Source organism: Oryza brachyantha, chromosome 6, assembly GCF_000231095.2.
Source record: "Oryza brachyantha chromosome 6, ObraRS2, whole genome shotgun sequence".
Lineage (NCBI taxonomy): Eukaryota > Viridiplantae > Streptophyta > Magnoliopsida > Poales > Poaceae > Oryza > Oryza brachyantha.
The window spans coordinates 17,796,887-17,817,185 of NC_023168.2; the positions used below are offsets into that span (position 1 = coordinate 17,796,887).

General features: G+C 40.3%; 2 protein-coding genes across 2 annotated transcripts; both read right to left on the bottom strand.

Moving 5' to 3' along the window:
* Positions 1–6,829: 6,829 nt before the first annotated feature.
* On the bottom strand, positions 6,830–12,321 carry LOC102705643 (protein STRUBBELIG-RECEPTOR FAMILY 8-like). The gene is made up of 16 exons (XM_006657100.3): positions 11,837–12,321; positions 11,602–11,734; positions 10,777–10,848; positions 10,633–10,698; positions 10,485–10,556; positions 10,314–10,385; positions 10,132–10,203; positions 9,980–10,045; positions 9,828–9,893; positions 9,412–9,731; positions 8,612–8,871; positions 8,137–8,408; positions 7,909–8,044; positions 7,665–7,804; positions 7,239–7,395; positions 6,830–7,028 (listed from the first exon to the last, which is right to left on the bottom strand). Exons 1-16 carry the CDS (start codon positions 11,916–11,918, stop codon positions 6,870–6,872), a joined length of 2,145 nt encoding a protein of 714 aa, XP_006657163.3. The 5' UTR covers positions 11,919–12,321; the 3' UTR covers positions 6,830–6,869.
* A 3,773-nt stretch (positions 12,322–16,094) lies between these two features.
* Positions 16,095–20,077, bottom strand: LOC102705927 (plant UBX domain-containing protein 4-like). The gene is made up of 4 exons (XM_006657101.2): positions 19,430–20,077; positions 17,557–17,836; positions 16,793–16,888; positions 16,095–16,708 (listed from the first exon to the last, which is right to left on the bottom strand). The coding sequence occupies exons 1-4, from the start codon at positions 19,996–19,998 to the stop codon at positions 16,325–16,327; spliced, it is 1,329 nt and encodes a 442-aa protein (XP_006657164.2). The 5' UTR covers positions 19,999–20,077; the 3' UTR covers positions 16,095–16,324.
* Positions 20,078–20,299: the final 222 nt, after the last annotated feature.

The window sequence follows — 20,299 nt, forward strand, 5'->3', positions numbered from 1 at the left end:
TTAATAAGTTCTAAGTAGTACTTGGCGACAAGCCATACATATTGGTTCATGCGGTAAGCGTGCTACCCAAAAGCCCATAGGCAAACCGGCTAGGGTAAATCCCTAGTTAGAACCATCCTGGAAATCACAAGCTGCATCAAACTCTTCATCCAAACAGTCAATACTTGCAGCAGGGTCTGAGCCAAAAACAAGTAAAAGAAAGCAAGAAATCAGTACATTAATCAAATTAATGTACTGGCAAGTCGGTGACAATCCTAGCATGCTACATGTTGGCCATATTCAAGGATAAGCTGTGTATATGTTAATTTGCATAAATGTCAGTTTTAGTTCACAACACTTTCTCAACGGAATTTTTTTTAACAATAGTATAGAGTTAGTAAAACTTGTAATGTAAATGAATAAATAACACGCGTCTACCCCTCAAGGTAGATCATCACCACTTACCATCATATCATCACCATTCACCGAACTTTACCCAAGTTCACCAATAAAACATTCCAACCATTTTCCAAGTTCACAAGAGTTTATCAAAATCACAAACTATACTCATGACACTTCACCATGCCGCTCATGACCGTGAGCACGGCTAATCGATTAGTTTTAGACTCTGCAGAGTTTGTACAACTTTTAAGCCCACATGATATGGTTCGCTCTAGTTTGTCCGATACCCGTCGGTATCACCACATTCTACACATTGAGTGTGATCTAGAGGTCATAACAAAACCGTTACATTGTTTATTGTCTAGCCTTGCACCAGCACGATATGTGTTTTACCCACGCTACTAGCAAAGTAGCGCCACTAGGTAGCGGGCCCACGCTTTAACCTAGCGTCGTAAGGAACCCTACCCGGAATCCCTCACGAGGCACGACACCGTTGTATTGGACAGACTGCCCGCTCAAATCATCACATACCACATGTCGTTAATCAATTTCAACAAATCACAATCCATAGGAAGTTCCGATAAGGTACAAAAACCCGGTAACTCATACTCTTCGGCTTACCAAGATGCAAGGGTAAACTCTACACAACTTAATAGGTTAAGGCCAGCCCATACTTAGCACATGTGGCTTGTACTGTTTTCATTAATTGGTGACATAGAGTGAGGTGCTTAATTGACCCGGGCGAACGCTCCCCTATCGGTGCACATCTACTACCATATGTACACCACTTGCCGCCCAAGTCTAAAAACAAGTTTTCTCCATTTTCTTTTCACAATACTCACACATTTAAAATTCTGTCCAGTAACATCAAAATAACCTTTTTCACATATAACATTTATCAAATTGAGTAATTTGTAAGGCGGTAACCGAATATATAAGCATATAGCGGCAATATAAGCATAGCATAACCCCAAATAATACAATAATTGTATCCAAGAGAACCCTATGGTTACAACCAACAAGGATTCAATATTTCAAGGTGGGTTTTGCAGCAATTAGGTCATATCTACCATTCACATATTTATATAATTTCTTTTACTAAAATTAATACTAGCTAACGTATGCATGTTTGCAATAGAATCATTTAGCCCAATCAAACATAGGATCAAAGTGGTCAAAGGAGGGGTTGACTTGCCTTCGTCCGCAAACACCTGAACCTGGTCTTCAACAAACTCACCCTCTTCTTCTTCGACGTATTCTTCCTCTATTCAAAATACGCGTATACGATAAATACAAAAATGCATAAAAACCAAAAATGCATGAGACTTATGCAGTGAGTGTGTGCTGGTCTCAGGTGGCCTCTAGTGAAGGAATTTTTATTTTATCACTTTGTTTTACAGAGATATGCATTTAATAATTAAAAAGGTTTAAAAAGGGCTAAGTTTTATTAAGCAACATTTTTGTACAGAAGTGAAGAAAATTACTTTTACAAAGTTACAGAGCATGATTTTAGAAAATTAACAGAAGTGGTTTCACAATTTTTAGAGCTATTTTCAATTTGTTATGGATTTAACAAGCTCTAGGAGACATTTAGGGAAAAACAAAAATAAAGGAAAAGTTTGTACAAAAAGTACCAAGTTTTATATTTTTCTAAAATAGTTGACAGTTCCACGGATCTAACAAAACTGGTTTCACAATTTTCGGAGTTAAAATGAATTTTCTACAAAATTTTGAAGTTCTACTCATTCTCAGCTTAAAAAATAGAAATCAGTTTTCAAAATTTAATTTCAGCCGGGCCCACATGTCAGTGAATGGCGTTTTCTGAAGTGAGGGGCGTTTTGCAGAAAGGCCCTCGTAAGATAGGAAATCAACCCGCACTCCCTTGCTACAGTAATATGTGTCTAGGCAGTTTTTGGATAGGACCCTAGCTTTAGTCGAATTCTCCGAAGGAGGTCCCTCGTCGGCTCAAACAAGGGGTAGCCATGGGTGAGTTGGATTTTCAGCTCGCCGGCGACGATCGGTGGCCTGAATCGATTCGAGCGCAAAAGAGAAAATGTAGAGGGGGTCCTTGCGCATCCGTGAGTGGTGGTGGTGAGGGAAATGGTGGTCCGTAGCCCATGGAACACGAGCAACAACAGTGATATGTCTTGGTATGGCCATGCATGTGCTTGTAATGGCTTGGTTAGTGCATGCAAGGGCTCGGTTAGTGCAAAATAGTTAGTGCCAGAGATGTCTCAAGGTACTAGGGTGCTCAACAAGCGAAGAAACGGATGAAACGATGTCCACGTGAGCGGTGAAGACGTTGGCCGGCGGCGAGGTCGGTGACGCCCACCACGTGTTCGATAGATTGCTTCTTGGGCAAAAGAGGCACGGATGAGCTCGGCGTGATACGTAGATCACGTTCCATAGAAAGAAAGTGAGAGGGACTCACCAGGGATGGAGAACGACAACGCCTAAGTTGCCGGTGCCGGGAAAGACGGCGAAGCTCCGAGTAACCTGGGCATGGGATGCTTTTGCTCGGGCTTGGAACGTGATGGGGGGAGGATGCCCTTACTACTGGCGCGCTGGCTTGAGAAATAAGCAAAAATGAAGTGGGTGGAGTGAGAGAGAGGGGTGGCTAGTGAAATCATGGGGTTTCTTGGGCTCCCATTGGGCATGGAGGGCGGTGGAGGCTGTGAGGAGAGATTGGGAGGCTGCCATGTGGGTCCTAGGAGTGTGGAGCCCACTTGCAAGTGAAAGAAATTTGAAATCTCGATTGGAGGCTGTCATGGAAGGTTGTCTGCCAAGCATCTTTGGAGGGGATTGAAGGGAGATTTTGTGCAGCAACAAGCGTGTACTAGTGATCCTCTTGGTCGGGGGTGATGTGGAGAGTGAAAGGCCTGAAGTGGTTTTGGTTAGAAGTTTTTGGTTTAGGCTTAATAAAGGGATGAACATGGGTTGACACCATGATTAGCAGCCGTTGACGGTGCAGTTAGTAGCTGATTCGATTTTTGAAGGGAGAGAAGAAAGGGTTAAAGAGTGATCCATGGTGTGCCACTACTCTTGGTGTTAGAAGAAAGTTAGTAGAAGACTTTGGCTGAAACAAAACTTTTAAAAGAGGTTTTTAAATAAATTTTTCGAAGAGAGCAAGTTTGAATCTACTAACAGTTTTTCAGGTTTCTGGAGAGATTAAAATAAATCAAAGAGTTATCAAACCTTAATTAAAAATTATGAAAATTTGTGGGTTGGTTTCTGACATATCAAGGTATTTTTCAGAATTTTTGTAGAATTTTTGGATGCACATAAATACCAAATTAATTATTTTTGTGACTCTAGGTCTATTATTGCATGTGATGATGAGATGATTAAGATCCAAAAACAATTAAAATCACTCCTAACCACGTGATGCATTTAAGTTAAATTTAGTTCTCGGGTTTACAGGCTTGGGTATGTTACAATAAATCATACGTAAAGTTTTTTATACTAAATCAAATCATAATAAAATAGTCAATAACTATATAAATTATTTGAATAAGACAAAGTATCAAACGTAAATAAAAAATCAATAGCGTAAAAAAAATAAGAGAGTATGTGTTTTTTTACTCGTGGTTATATGTATACAGCTGCGTTTGGCGGGAGGTTAATTATTGGGCAAAAAATTATAGTTATAGATTAATATATAATTAATTAATTGTTTTTATAAAAATTATAAAATAGATTAATATAATTTTTTAAGTAACTTTTCTATATAAATTTAAAAAACACACATTGTTTAACGGTTTAAGAAATGTGCGCGCGAAAAATAAGCAAATCTACGTGATATGATATGCTAGTGACATGATACCAGTTAGTGTCATCTAGTATCATACCAGTGGTATCATCCGGTACTAACTACACGCGATGACGCGAGACACATCGGAGCGCAGAGGCGGTGGAGGCGGGAGCGTGGCGTGGCGGCGTGCATGTGATATGGGAGTGGAGAGAGTAGGATAAATGTGCTTTTAAGTAACCTCAGTACCACGAAGACTTCACTTTTAACTCGTTTCTTTGTTTTAAAAAAATATTTCTAAATAATTATTATAGTGGTGTTTGATAAAGTACGGAACAAATCTATTGGAATTTAAAAAATAGTGAGCATGTGAATTGGGATTTGAAAATGAAAGAGATTTTCTTATATTTATATTTTTTATTGATATATGTACGTATATTAAAAATGAAGTTTTTTTTTTAACGGAGGGAGTTGTAAAGATGTGCCATCATTTGTCCCTTACAAGATTGTTTAAGAATGAGTTTAAAAGAAAAATGTAAATTCTGCACTACCTCCATAATTGCATTATTAATACGAATAATGCAGCTACTCCAGTGCTCCTGACTGATTACTGCGTCTAAAAAAACCAAAAGGGTTTTTATATCGAGCTGTCTTATTTGAAAAATTTTTAAGAATTTTTTTAAAAATAGTTATATAGAAAATATTATTCATATTTTATTATCTAATAAAAATAAAATTATTAATCATAATTTTTTTAATAAAACGAAGAGTCAAACATAATATCTAAAAACTGATTTGTTTTAGGACAGAGCATAATGCCTTCGATCGGTTGGCGTGTGGAGTGTGATCGCCTGATTTCACGTGATTAGAACGTCCAACTAAACCTGACCCGTTGACGTGACCACCATCTGAAAGTCACTTCTCCAGCTAATTACTACTGCTATAACCTCCGTCGCATAATAACTTTATTTTTCAATTTCTATGTTTAAATGTTTCAAGTTCGACTATTCGTTTTATTTGAAAAATCTGTAAAAACTTAAAAGAATTAGTCACGCATAAAATACTATTTATGTTTTATCATCCAGTATCAATAAAAATATTAATCATAAAAAAATTTCAAATAAGACGAAAAGTCAAACCAATTTGATCTACTCACTTTTAACTTCAAAGAAGAAACAATATCCCATTCATCAGTAGCATAATATTCTCCTTTTTTTGTTTGAGAAAAAAACAAAGATTGCATTTAACTTGTAAGCCACCGATGAATTGTTAGCAGTTTCTCACCAACTATAGACAGAGGTTTATCTCAGTCTTTAAAATGGTTTCCTAAATAGTTTTCCTGCTTTTAATCAAGTTATGACTTTTTTAATTTAAAATCATTTGTTCTGCAACTTTTGTAATAATTGACTATTACTTATTTAAAACAAAGATCAAAATAAATTTCATCACTAAAAATATATCAGTAGCACACCATCTAAACAGATCAATTTTACGGTTCAATGGACACTACTAGAGCAGCTGACTGAAGAAGATAAGAAAGCAAGAATCAAGGAAGAGATCGTACCCCCTAATCTTTTAGCTTTTTGCTCCTACTTATATTATAAGCGAAAATTTAAATTTTTAACATTAAATTTAAAGTTGATTTTAAATTTTTTTCATCATAGTTTTTTAAGCCTTAGAATTTTAAATTACTATAAACACATATATAAAAATTTTATTTATAAATTATTTTCCGTATGCAAATATATCGAATGTTTTTTCAAAGAAAAAACCCAAAAGATACCCCTATAGCCTCCATCGTCAACAGCGTCGCCATCTCGCGGTTTGATTTGACATTAGCACGCAAAAGAGGACGAGACGACATGTGAACAGAGCACAGAGCCTCAGCCTCCTGTTATTACTGAAATAATTGCCATGTGAGTTTGCAGCATTTGCATAATCGCATCGCAATTTGCAGGCGGCCGACATGCTGTAGACGTCCGCATCTGCTTGGCTGAAAATCACTCAGGCTTGCCTCACCAACAAAGGTCACTGTCCACCCTGAGAAATTTTCAGGAGTTCTTTTAAGACAAGGAGGACGATCATGGATGCACATGATGAAAAGAATAAGTACTAGCTAAAAATTAAGGCTTCTCATCATCATCTGTGAAGAAAAGAAAGCAGCCAAAAAAAAATTATAAATGAAACTTTTATATCTATATCATTCGTGGTTTAAAAGTCAGTTTGAGATCAAACTACGATAAAAATAACCCAAATTCAGCTCTAAATTGACTTTTAAAATTTAAATTTTGGTTATGGCCAATAAGCCAATATACAAACAATCAGATCGAATATGAACAACATAACGCTAAGCATGTAGACTATTAATAGGTCGCCATCGAGACTCGAGAGTGGAATGTTCATCCGTTGAAACTCGAAAGCCTCAAGAAAAGCAGTCCAAAGTTCACAAATGTACAAATTATCTACCTTTTTTTTTCCTATCTACTATAAATACCATAGTACCAGCTGAGCCAACTGAGTGCTGTACATGCCATTCACAAAGTCCCAGCAGAGGCCCAAACAAAATCAACATAATACAAGTATACAAGCTGGACAGATTATCACAGAGAAGAGAAGAGAACCATGGTGAAGATGGATGCAGAACTCAACAAGTGGTGTTGGCCCAGTCAGTCCCAGTTTGCTTCATCTTCCAACTGTCTGTTTGTACTGAACTTTGTATCGCTGAGAGGAATTTTTGGTCTCAGAAGAAGACGTCTGCTGTGCCTCCCTCGCGGTCAGGGCCCCTGTATGAAAGCCCTACGTCCTCTCCTGACTGACGCCTCACCATGCCTGCCCTCTGCACCAGGCGCACCAGTTGCTGGACAACCTCGGACATCGGTGGCCGGAACTCCGGTTCAGGCTACAAAAACATTCACAATATTATGCACAAACAGATGATGATGATGATGAGAAGATCTTGTTATGTTTTATTAGTTCTTTTTTTAGATGATATTATTAGCTCATATCACAACCAAAACCAAATTTATGATTGAAACAGATTTTTTGGCAAACAAGAAGTGGATGGTCAAATGCGGGTTGAAGAAATGTGCGAGAAGATGATGGATAATACCTGGACACACAACGCAATTATATCGGCGAAACGGGAGAGAGATTTTGCAGGGTACATCCCATCCATTGCTGGATCAACCATCTTCGCAAGAGCATCGATGTCATGAAGCTGTGGAGTAGCCCATGTGACAAGAGACTGTTCGGATTTCTCTCTAGAGCTGCAGACAAATTGGTTCACATCAGAATGCAAGAATGAATGGTGATCTTGAAGGAACTACAGCAATAAATTACTTATTTACTTCTGTTTCCTCCATTTTATATTGTAAGACTTTTTAGTCTTGTCTAAATTTATTTATTGATCAATGTATATGGTTTGCATGTAAATCTAAATATATTAGCATCTATATAAATCTAGACAATGCTAAAAATTTTTATATTTTGAAACGGAGATAGTACTTACTGACCATGAAATAATAATGAAATGTACCTGTCTAACGGTTTGCGTGCTGTCAATAGTTCTAACATCACTACTCCAAAACTATACACATCACTTTTTACAGTATATATGCCTGACATGGCAAACTCTGGGGCACTATATCCAAAAGATCCAAACACTTCAGTTGAAACCTGGGATCAAAATACATGATTTAGCCCAAAGATTCTACATGAGATAAAGATGAAAGGTTGGAAATAACTACCATTTTATATAGATGTGCTACCACATTACTTACCTCTCTCTCAGGATTTGGTGTCAGTGCAGCAAGGCCACAGTCAGACAGATGAGGACTGTACTCTTTATCAAGCAGGATATTTGCTGACTTTAAGTTTCTATGTACAACAGGGGGCAAGCACACCTCATGCAGGTACCTGAAGAAAGATTGGCGTTGAATTGTAGCATTATACTTGATTAACATAACCTTTTCATGGAGTGAAAAACGGTAGAGTGCTCAATAACATACTCTAAAGCTCGAGCAGTGCCTAGCGCTATCCTCATACGGGTGTTCCATGTAAGGTTCTTGCTCATTTCATCAGAAAAATGCAATATATCATGCAATGTACCATTTCCAATGTGCTCATACACAAGAAGCCTTTGTCCATGTTCAACACAATAGCCTGTAAGTGGCACAATGTTTGGGTGCCTAAGTCGTGAAATGCTAGATACAACCTCAAGGAAATTATCTTCTTCATACAAGGAAAGTGAGGCACTGTCTATCTTCTTCACTGCAAGTACCTGTGATCGAGAACAAAATTCAGTTCCAGTAAATCATAGCTATGCAAAAAATAACCTTTGTTAAACATTTATGGTAATGCCATACTAAGTCAAAGTAAATTTCTGCACTGAGGGTATTTAAGTGACTGTGTATAAAATTTCTTGCACGGCAGATCTGGTACAGAGGTGTGACCAAAAACATATAACTGCAAATGATGTTTTACCTTTCCATTGGGGAAGTCAGCCTTGTAAACACGCCCAAGCGAACCCTCACCTAAGAGCGAATCTTGGCAGAAGCTGTTTGTAGCAACTTGCAGAGAAGCAACTGTATATGGATTTGCTGTGACAGGGACTTTTATCTTCTTTGCTATAGAACCATTTGTACCATGTACTCTCTCAGGAGTCATTTTTCCAGTGGGTGGTAGCACAGAACTTGCCACAGGTGCATCTTGACGGGTGTGATCCCAGATTTCCCTGTTAGAAGCTGCAAATGAAAAGCACCAAGAGGTTGTCAAATGATGTTACACTTCACATTTTGTCAAAATGGAGGCAGGAGCACTGCCAATCAAACAAGCAGAAACGGCACTAAGACTAAGGTACAAAGTTTATTCCCATCTCCCTGGTACCAAACACTTTAAGTTCAGTAGCTATGATGCAGGCGAAAAGAGCACAGCAACAAAGGAGGAAGAATGCTAAAATGCTAGTCATCAAGAAAAGCAAACTTCATGTTTGCGATATCTTGCTGAATAAGATGTTTACTTCAAACAAATCTTTGTTACTTTTATTAATATTTTATCAGATTTGGAGAACTGATATTAGTATCTCACCCACATGTTTTTCCCCCTAATGCCTACTCATGTCATCTGGTCTTAGTCAGATACCAGACAGTAGTCTAAATTTAATGATTACCACCAGCCAACATTAAGAGAATAATTACGACCTATATGGAAAAGATCTGAACCACAACATAAACATTCTGGTACAATGAAATCAAAATATTGTGCACAAATGTATAGGAGCATACCTCTATCAATGTTGACTGCAAAAGAACCTGAAATATCTTTTGATTCACTGATACCACCATCCTTACTTTTCCGGAAGTTGTGAAGGCACACTACCAATGAGAAAAGTACAACGCAGGCAGCAGCCATTGAGCCAACAACTATCCCTATAAGCAGACCAGTTTGCAGACGTTGCTTCTTGTCACTCCCTTGATCAATAGGAATCTCAGGGATATTTGGAGCAGTTGTTGGTCCTTGAGGAAAGTCTGGTTGACCCTGAGGTGTTGGAGTGATAATAGATGGCGGAGATGAAGGAACATTGAGAAATGAATTTCCTCCAAGTCTATGATGATTCCAATTGCATTATCCCATCAGTAAGCAAAAATTGATGATTTCTATATAAAAGAGCATTAAAATATGTTGGGTTGTTGGTACATACATCAAATTTGGAATTGAACTGAGTTGTTGTGGTATCGAACCACTGAAATTGTTGTTTGCTATGTTTCTGTTTAAAGGCACAATAGCTCACATCATTAGGTAAAAATCAGGGAAGGAAGAATATAGGCGTCAGACCTATATAAAACCACTTACAGTGTAGTAAGGCTTAGGTTGCCGAGGACATTGACTGAGCCCGATAGTTGGTTATTTTGCATGTAACTACATAATAAGTTAGAAGAACTATCAAAACCATGAAATTAAATACTAAATTTTGAATTTTGAACTGAGGACTAGTGAAAACTTACATGCTAGAAATATTTGACAGAGAGCTAAGAGAAATAGGCAAATTGCCTGTCAGGCTGTTAAAAGATACATCTCTGAAAAGATTTTAAATTGCACAAAATCTAGTCATGAACTCATGAAACCAAGAGATTCAACAAATCAATATAACAAGCCTTGCAAACAAGAAAGGTCATGTAGGCCTTACAGTTCAGAAAGTGAACTGAGATTTCCAAACATTTCACCCATTTCCTGAAATAGTAAGTTGTGGCTGAGATTGCTGCATGTAGATGTGGTGATTTTTGACAGTTAGACTATCTCAACCAAAAAAATAATCTCCACCTAATGAATTGCACCTTTGCAATAGGAAGCAACTTACAGATAGTTGAGCGAAACCATGTTGGCTATCGAGAATGGAAGGTTACCAGAGAAGTTATTGCTCGCCAAATTCCTGCACGGTAACTATTACTGAAGATGCAGGCATCGATAAATACATGAATCAACTTGTGCAAGCCAGGAAGAATTACAGATATGCGAGATTCGGTGGCAACTGATAAGGAATTGAATCATGCAAGTTGTTGTTACTCAAGTCCCTGTAAGTAAAGAAATGGACGACATAAATTAGGAACAAACAAGACAATAAATACGTGTACTGAAGTATTAGCTCATACAGTGTCTTCAATGCTAGCAGATTGGATAGTTGGTAGCCAAGATTGCCATTCAGCCCCATACCAGAAAGCTTGCTGCAGGACACGGGAACAAACAGAATGGTTCAGCATTGAGCATCTCCATTTGAGGCAATTACATATGCAAAGCAAACAGGAAAATAACAGGATAAAGGTATGGTGTTAGGGATAAGATTGTCTCTCCAGCCACTTTTGTATAATCCATATTTATATTTTGTGGCCAGAATAGATGTTTGTAGCGTGTTACTGAGACAACAATTTTTGAACGGAAAAACATCAAAACAATTTATGCATACAAAACTGGCCCTTTTCCCCACGACTGAAAATGGAAACGAAAACCAACGGAGAACCAGAATTTGCTTGGATCCAGTTTCCTGAAGCCTGAACTGTCAAATTAATCGATGCAGAATAGCTTTTTAGCACCACTTGACAGCATGCAGGGAAAAGGAATAACTTTTTAGCATCTCTCAACATTTCAGGCAAGAACAACGTTTCGTAAACTTTTCAATGTCCAAAGTCCAAATTTAGTTCATGATAGCAGAAATCAACTGATGTAAACGATGCGAGTTTCCGAGTATCCATCAGAAATATCGCTGTGACAGAGAACGTGAAAATCAAACATTTCAGTATTTCATCAGCAGCTTTCAATGCCCAAAGCAAGACAAGCCATTTTTTTTCATGAAATGCAGTAAAGCAATTTTTTTTCTTTCCATAAGCATGCAAGGCATCAACACAGAACGTGGCAAAAAAATGTTTTCCTGTTTTCATCACTCAAACATTTTTGGGGGGTTTTAATCAGACGATCTCTACATTGAGGTGACGGCAGAGCCTGCGCAGGAGACGCCCATCCACGCGGCGCCGCAAGGGTCGCCGCCGTCGGCTGACCAGCCGGTGAGCTGAGCCGGGTTATTCCAGGAGGTGTACAGATTCCCCAACGCCGCAACTGCAAGAATCGAAGCACACTGATCATAAAGTACAAGCATCGAATGCAATCGATGCATCCCAAGAAACCAAGAACTGGGGAGCTGGGGGAATGTGGCATTACCATCGCCGCCGTCGGTGCCGGCTTCCGCCACCGCCGCGAGGGAGAGGAGGACGCCGACCAAAGCGGCGGCCAGCGCCGCCATTCCCTTCCCCTTTCTCTCTCACACACCCCCCTCTGGGAAGAAACAAAAAAATCCGTCCTTTTTGCTATCTCCTTGCTTATTATCTTGGCTCCTTCCTCTAGAACATCACATGACCATGGCGATCGACCACCACGGAGTGACAGCTAATATATGCTCCTCTCATGGCTCAGAACAAGGTGCTCGATGGTGCTGCCAATCTGCCATGCTTGCTTGAGGAAGGAGATGCAGTGTGGTGTCGGCAAAGATTAATTCTTTCTTCTCCCCACTCTATCACTCTCCCTCCCTCTCTCTCTCTCTCGCGCGCGCGCGCCGGTGGCGATGGTCCGCAGTGGGGTGTGCCGCCGCGGCAGTGCCAGTGTGCTTTTTGGCTTGATAAATGTGGAGCGAGCGACTGTTGGAAGACGCAGATGGCTTCATTGATCAACACCGAGTGTGTGTGTCTCTCACTCATTGCGCTAAACTTCACTTCACTGTGTCCCTTAATTTTAATCGCTGGACACTACCGACTCGGTGCATTTTCCATACTATTGATTTATTTTTATCTGATAATTGATTAAATTATACTATTATTAGGTGTAGCAGAAATTTGAAAAAGTAATATCGTCATTTTTATCATGATCTTTATTATAAAAAAACAAAATTACAAATAATGCTAATTAAGTAATTAATAAAGTATAAAAGTATTCTTTTATACTGGTAGTATAATACTACAAGTAAAATACATTAGAGAGTTATCCATCAGAAGGCACCCTAGAGATGAAGGGGGAAAGGACCATTTTGAACTGAATTTGGATATGGGCATGGATGGACCTAAAGGTAATTTTTGGCTGGCAACTTAATAATTTTGGGACAACTCTAATTCAATTTAAATACACTTATTTAATGTTTAAAATAATTTTTGTTTTATTCAATTAAACTAGAGCCGGTCACAAATTGGCATTAGGCCGACCTACGCACATCTCTCACTGCGGTTGAGATATGGATGTAGTTTTGTACTTCACATTCACGTTATCTTAAGGTGGTCAGTACGTACATTGTCCATATTTATCACAGTCAGTGGCAACTTGGCATGATCTTCTACTAGTGACAAACTTGGCTTCAATTAAACAAATCACAAGAGAAATCGAAATCCGGTAGTGTGAATCAATGGTTTGTAAACAAAGAACATATTGTAGTTTTCACATCTTGGTACAACTGTACAAGTTAGATGTTGGTTTTTAATAGGATTACGGCAGCAAAATGTAGGTAGCTGATTAGTTAGCAGCAATTAGCCATTGGGGAACCATTTGTCAAACATATCAGATCTACCACAGCCTGAATTTTTGTGACGTGTGACCAAACTTGAGTACTGTTTTGTTAGCTGATTAAACAGCAGAGAGGACAGGGGAGCCGTTTGGTGGATCATGGATGGCTACATGTGTTTGACAGGCCACTAATCAGCCTTGCTAATCAGAATGTTGCATTGCATTGGCAGGAGAAGATAACTCACTGGGGATACAGATAGAGAAATTAATATTTGTATTTCAATACCCTACAGCATTTATTGAATTAAGCCGGAGCCAAAGGTTTTTCTTATAACAAGTACATATACTTATGACAATGGAATAAACAACACATCATTAAATCAAAACCAAGAGACATAACAAATCATTAGGTGGAAACCAGTACACATGGAAGGTCCCATTCCCACTCAATAAACAATAGCTAGTTGGCAGAAGCACTCGAATGATGATTTTAATAGTCTTTGTCAGAGTGTTAATGAATTATCGTTCATTCTTGGCTAGCCCCTTCAATTTATATTATAAGTTATTTTTTCTGTCCTAAGTTCAATATATTTAAGTTCGACCAAGTTTTAAAAAAAATACTAACATTTACGGTACTCATTAAATTCACCATTGATTATATTCTATGTATCATATTTATTTTTTTTAAAAAAAATATTGCTACGTTTTTCTATAAATTTAGTTAAATTAAAAGAGGTTTGAATTGGGGTAAACTTGAAAGCGACTTATAATATGAAACAAATGGAACAACTTAGACTTTTTTTCAGGTGAACTTAACCATGTATATGAATAAATAAGTTTCCAATAAATGTTTATAACCGCAGATACAACGTACATGCAGGTGTGTTTTAATAGAAATCCATCAAGATTAGAAACTTGTTGTGGCCTTCGATATTTTAAGTGTGTTTTTCATGTAACTTAGAATTTTGTTTTCCAGACGATCACATAAGCCACACAATGTTATGTTCTTTTTGCTACATAAATTCTTTTTACAAAAATATACACCGTTTAACACTTCGATAAGCGCACGTAAAACCTGAGGACAAAACCGTGTAAAGAAACACAAAACTGAGACTAAATATACACATATTCATAATTGTTTTTGTTATTTTTACTATAACTGGTAAAAGTTGAATTTGTAAAGTGATATAACTCATATTTATCTATCTGTTAAAACATTTTTATATTTTTTAATGACTATTTAGATGATATACAGGCAACGGGTGAACATCCACAGCCCATGTGGTAAAAAACTGTTTCCTGTTGTCGAAGCTGAGCAAGCGTTGAAACCGGTTGCACGGTACCCATGCTTTCTTAAACAACAACCAAGTTGGAAGCTCCCACTCTGATGCTCACTCACTCACTGCAGATCGATCCGGCGCCTAAACCAATCCCACCAGGCCACACGGCATATATCACCGATCGATCTCACCGAGACGCCAATAGGAAATTAGGAAAATAGGAATGGTACGTGGTCGCAAGCCGCAGCACCCCGTGACCTGTGACTCAGAGAGGCAGCGCTCGTGGTCGTGGCCAAGTAGGCCATGACCATGACGATCAGCTTCAGATCGCCAAAACGCCAACGCAAACAGCAGCGCACGCATCCGCCCCGCGTCGGCGTCGCGCCACCGGGTCCGGGGATCCCTCTTTTTGGCGTCATATCGCGTGTCCTTTCACAGCTCCAAACCGTGCGTCCGCTAGCCATGGGGTGACTGTGTTAGCTTGTTAGTAGAAAAAAAAAGCCAAATAATATATTTACTTATATATATATATATTTAGCGATATAAAAATCAATGCTAAAAAATAAATTAGGATAAAAATTTTTAAAAAATTAAGATTTAAAATTTAAAATTTAGCTTATAACCAGAAACAAAATGATAAAGTTTTGTCACCTAGCCAGCCCTCCCCACGGCTCCTGCGTCTTCCTCGTGGCGTGAGGCGGATGGACCGTGAGTAAAGTGCGTGAGACCACCACGGTCCAGAGCACAGGTGGTGGTGGTGAGGACGACCAAAATCATTGGGTTTTTGGGTTTTCTTCTTTCTTCTTCTTCTCTGATCGGTCTCACCTACCTGTCGCAGATGCTGGTTGGTTGGATGTGGATGGGTCGACCAGCATCGGAGAGGTGATTCACATATCGTGTTGCCAGCCTAACCTGTCATCACTCATCTATCTTACGTCTGTAAAAAAACACAATTAAGTGAGCAAGGAGACGAGATCCATTTGTTTAGGCTTGCAACAGCCTCGCTCTCTCTCTCTCTCTCTAGAGAAGAGAAAGACAAGAAGCGAGGAATGAGGAGGCCGTGGTGATGATGATGACGACGACGACGAAACATTTCCAACCAGACGCCGCACTCGGCATTCATCTTGGAAAGCAACACGTAGCTACAGAAAGGAAACGTCCTCTTGTCCTCGTACTGCTTGGCGCAGAGCCGAAACCGTGTCGTTTTTCTGACACCAAGTTAGGATTTGTCACTGCATACAGCACACTGTACACACGCACCCTGTGACGGTGGGCACATCAACCGTGGACAGAAACCCAGTCCAGTACATGAAGTTTTTGTTTTATCTACCAACTAAAGACATTCTTGACGTCTATGGCTGATCCGCTAGCAGAACTTTAGGCTTTTTAGCACTGTAAATGCATCATGAAAAGCTGGAAAAGATTGCCTAAAAAAAGTGAACCTTTGTCCAAACAAGAATGCTCGAAACAACTCACCTTGTTGAATGTTAATCGCTTGTTAATTTGCATGCAACAATGAGCATCAGTTGCAACTAACTTTGCCCATAAGTACCAAGAGGAAGCAGGCATTAGATATAAGAACAAAGAGGGCGTTAGATATAAGAACAAATGGAAACAGTTTAACGCACCAAACGTGATGTGGACAGGAAGTAGGCATGCAAGCAAAAGTATTCACTATAGATGAATAAGGAGGAGAGACCCAGATCTCACTGTTTTACACGATTCATATCTGGAGCAGGCTGGCAGCTATTGGTCGAAGCCATGGAAGGCAGAAAAGGTAGATTCAATGAAAAACTTGGGAAGAAAAGATAGGGGGGAAATTTGCACGCTTCAGATGGAACAGTGTGCTTGTTGAAGAGGGTCAAGAATTGTTTCTGTTGAGCTACACTTTCTGAATGATTACCGAGTTGGCAACACCAGCTTCCTCGATAGTCTTGGTCATGTCATCGAGTGGCTTAGGGGGGAACCCGGCCTGCAGTGTGTAATCGCTGGCTTCTCCTGGCCTTGTTGTGTCGATGAACGCCCGCACATCAGCAATTGTGTGGCTTGTGTTGAAACGCGCAACCATGCGGCTTCCATCCACAAATCTGATCTGTAGAGAGGTTGATGGCAAAGAATCATCCACTGTGAGCGTCACAGTCTTCGAGACATTCTCTGTACTGGAAGCAGCGGCTGCAGAAGTAGCATCCGGAGGTGTGGAGTTATCAGAAGGCTTCCCCAGAGTTTTTCCCCCTCCCTGGAATGGAGCTACGGGCTTGGCAGGTTTCTATGTCAGTGGAGCAATGGACATTGTCAAAGCCAGGTCCCTCTAAAACAATTGAATCAGTACAGCAAGGCTAACAAAACTTACAGGACAATTTTCCTCTTTCCGAATAAGATTCACATTCACTTTGGACCTTTTATCAACTGGCTCAAGCTCAGATGGACAATCAGAATTCTTGATGCTCTAGTGAAAATGAAAACCGAAAAAGAAAATGATTACACAAGAAACAAATGGCATGTATAGCAAGTTACAGAAGACTTGGACAGAATGTGCTAAGAATGAGGTCAACATAAATTGTAACAATAAACTGAAGTGTACCAAATAAATGAAAAGGTCAGTGCATTTTTTTATGTTGGGATTAGGTACTGAACAAGCTGCCAGTGAAATGTGAAATCCGACTCTTTTTAGTTGGTCAATAAATTTTCAGAAAGATTTATATTTTCCAATGGCAAAATTTTTTGGTTGGGGGGGGGGGGGGGGGCGCTTCCTACCAAAAACAGATCTTGCTCTACATCAATTGATGAGACCAGACCAAAAAGAGACAAGGCTGTGAGACACTATGATGGAAGCCAGCTGAAGGACATCAATACTTATTGTCAATGAAAGAAAGATCATTCCAGTGATCTGTTTCATCATGAGGAATTTATTTCAACTAGCCATTACGTTAAGCACAGCATTGTGCATCATGATGAAAATTTTTTTGCAACAGCTACCGCTCTAGGTTTAGGTTGGAAACACGAATGTGAATTAAGATATTCCAAAACGAACAAATGATGAGTACATAACAGCACATGAGACAAACATAATAAGCAGATAAAACAGGTACACATTGCACCAAACAAAGTATTTACCTTTAAAAAAGATGCATTTGCTGGATCATCAAAACTTCTGAGTGGACCATCATTTACTGTGAACCCATTGGTCCAGAAATAGATGTTGTGGACAATATTTTCTGGTGGCTGAGGCGCATCAGGCTCTGAGGATTCACCTGTTCGTCTGCCTGTCCCAGCAAAGCTCCTTGATTTCCGGCGAGCCTCAAATGGACCTTGCTTTGCTCCCTTCCTCTTAGCTTCCTTAAAGATCTCATCCACACGGTTTTTACGCTTAGGTCGATCTCTAACAACCATTCCACTGCACACAAAAATAAAAATTGTAAATATAGTTTGAAGGCTCGTCCATATCTCAAACAAACAGCTAGCTAACCAAAAGTTTACCAAACAAGGGCTCATGTGTTTTGCTATCTAACAACAGTGACTAGCAGGTAATAGTCACCCTAACAATTTCAAGATATCAGGTCGTGATCATGGCATTGACAAGGCAAGACTTTCAAACTCTCCAGGAGATATTTTCCTTACTACAAACATTGCTCCTTGTCTATATGTGTTTCACATGAAAATTCTATGGCATTAGTTTTCGACAATTCTCTATCTATTTTGCAAAACATGTTAGTTCAAACATGTGCACATACCAATATGAGGAACCATACCTAAGTTATTGATACTGTTCAACTACTGACTCTTCTACATGTGAAAACATTATAGTTACAATAATTTTGGTTCCCTCTACATGCAATTTTTTTGTCAAACAATGTACTCAATGAAACAGGGAAACATTTTAAACGGAAAGAGTAACGGGAGAAGACATGAATTGATTTGGAACTACAACGAGGAACCAGAAAAACTGCAATTGTCACATTTAAGTTGGATGCCATCAGGCTTGACTAATCCTTTGATACGTAAATATCTTATATTTGTAGATAAGGTGAAACATTGCATTTTGATGCTGCTGCATTGAATTGGTCTAAAAAATTTTAACATACTGTGAGACAAACTACAAACGAAGATACATACCACTTTTCTCATGGATCACAGTTAACTACTTAACTCATGTGTCCAGAAATGCCAACTTGAAAAGTATAACTTGTCCGGGTTTGTACACCATATCATTATCGCAAGGATTGCAACATGGATCAACAATTGTGGCTACTACAATTAAGGGGAAAATCAGGCACGATAAGGGTAAACATCTAGGCATCTAATGCAGGCTTAACACTGTCCATAGTGAAAGCTTCAATCATTTTTAACACATTTGATAATTGTTGCATCCAATCCAGCACCCCTGTGTTCCTTCAGCGTGCAAGCAGCAAGCCTACTATCTTACAATACTTACCAACGCCTAACCAAAACAACGTAAACCCCCACAAATTTGTTCACCCAAAATAATCTAGCTATAAATGAAATGAACATCGCAGAACCCTACACATGGTTAAACTTCACGACGAACTCATGTATCTCAAGAAATGCCAACTTGCCAAGCATAACTTGTAACACAACATCATAAATTCTGGTGTACACAAGGACATCATATCATTGTCACAAGGATTGCAACATGATCAACAATCTGTGGCTACTATTACTAAGAGGGAAAAATCAGGTACTCTTAAGGACCAACATCTAGGCATATAATGTGGGCTTAGCATGGTCCATAGTAACTAGTACTCCGAAGAATGAAAACTCCCATCATTTCGACCACATTTGATAATTGTTGCATCCATTTCAGCAACCCTGATCTCGTTCAGGATGCAAGCAAAATAGTGTCTTACAAAATCTAGCCAAACCCTAAACAGAACCACCTAAAACCCTACAAATGCGTTCATCCGAAAGAAGAATCTGCTCGAAATGAGAGATGAACACCGCAGAACCCTAGCATCCAAGTAGAGCTCACCTCTTTTCGCCTCCGGTGTATAAGTCGGGCGGCGGCGCCCACTCGTCGTCCTCGGAATCCTCGGACCCCGCGACGCCCCTGCCACCGCCGAGATCGGAGAGCGTCCTCACATTCCCGCTCCCGCTGCCTCCCCCACCCCGCGCGTTGTGACCCTTCTTCAGCCTCTTCACCGGCCTCCTCCTCTCGTCCGCCGACGCGGTCTCCGCGGCGAGGTCGGCGTCCTCGTCGTCGTCATCATCCTCCCCCTCGTAGTCGTCGTCGTCCTGATCCTCGTCGCCGCCACCGACGACGTAGTCCTCGTCCTCGTCCTCGCCCACGGAGTCGGCGCCGTCGTCAGCGGGTGAGGGAGGCCGCGGAGGCAGGCGGGGCGCCGGATCGGGCGCGCCGGCGCCGGCGTCGCCGTCCGCGGAGTCGTAGAAGGAGCGGACGGCGGAGTCGAGGGCCCAGTTGTGGCTCTCGAGGAAGAAGGCGGCCTCGTCGGCGGTCGCGGAGGTGACGGCGCGGAAGGAGTCCACCAGCGCCTGCGCCTCCGCGGCCGGCGGCGCCCTCCCGGCGTCTCCGGCGGCCATCTCCGGCGGCCGCGCGTCGAGGGATCGGGGGGGTTTGGGGTTTGGATCCCTCCTCTCCCCCTTGTCACTGGACTTCACCACCGCCTCGGCGTTTGGGCCGTGACGTCAGATATGTGGAGAAGAAGAAGAGGATTTGGGCCGAGACTTGAGATGTTTCGGCTTTTACTCGAGAATATTTGGCCCAGTGATTTGCAGGCCCGTACTCTATGGGCCTTGTCTTACATGGGCCACATTTCGGGTGTATGAAATGTAATGGGTCGGAATGCAGCCCATGTGGAATAATTCGGCCCGTTTTAAATAT

Bases quoted from the DNA above. Each gene is read 5' to 3' on its own strand.
- LOC102705643 (XM_006657100.3), bottom strand. From the start codon at position 11,918: ATGGCGGCGCTGGCCGCCGCTTTGGTCGGCGTCCTCCTCTCCCTCGCG. The intron at 11,735-11,836 runs GTAATGCCACAT...CGATTCTTGCAG, and splicing joins CGGCACCGACGGCGGCGATG to TTGCGGCGTTGGGGAATCTG. The intron at 8,872-9,411 runs GTATGCTCCTAT...TTTCATTTGCAG, and splicing joins TGCAGTCAACATTGATAGAG to CTTCTAACAGGGAAATCTGG.
- LOC102705927 (XM_006657101.2), bottom strand. From the start codon at position 19,998: ATGGCCGCCGGAGACGCCGGGAGGGCGCCGCCGGCCGCGGAGGCGCAG. The intron at 16,889-17,556 runs GTAAATACTTTG...CATTTTCACTAG, and splicing joins CAAATGCATCTTTTTTAAAG to AGCATCAAGAATTCTGATTG. The intron at 16,709-16,792 runs GTAAGTTTTGTT...CCACTGACATAG, and splicing joins GGAAAGAGGAAAATTGTCCT to AAACCTGCCAAGCCCGTAGC.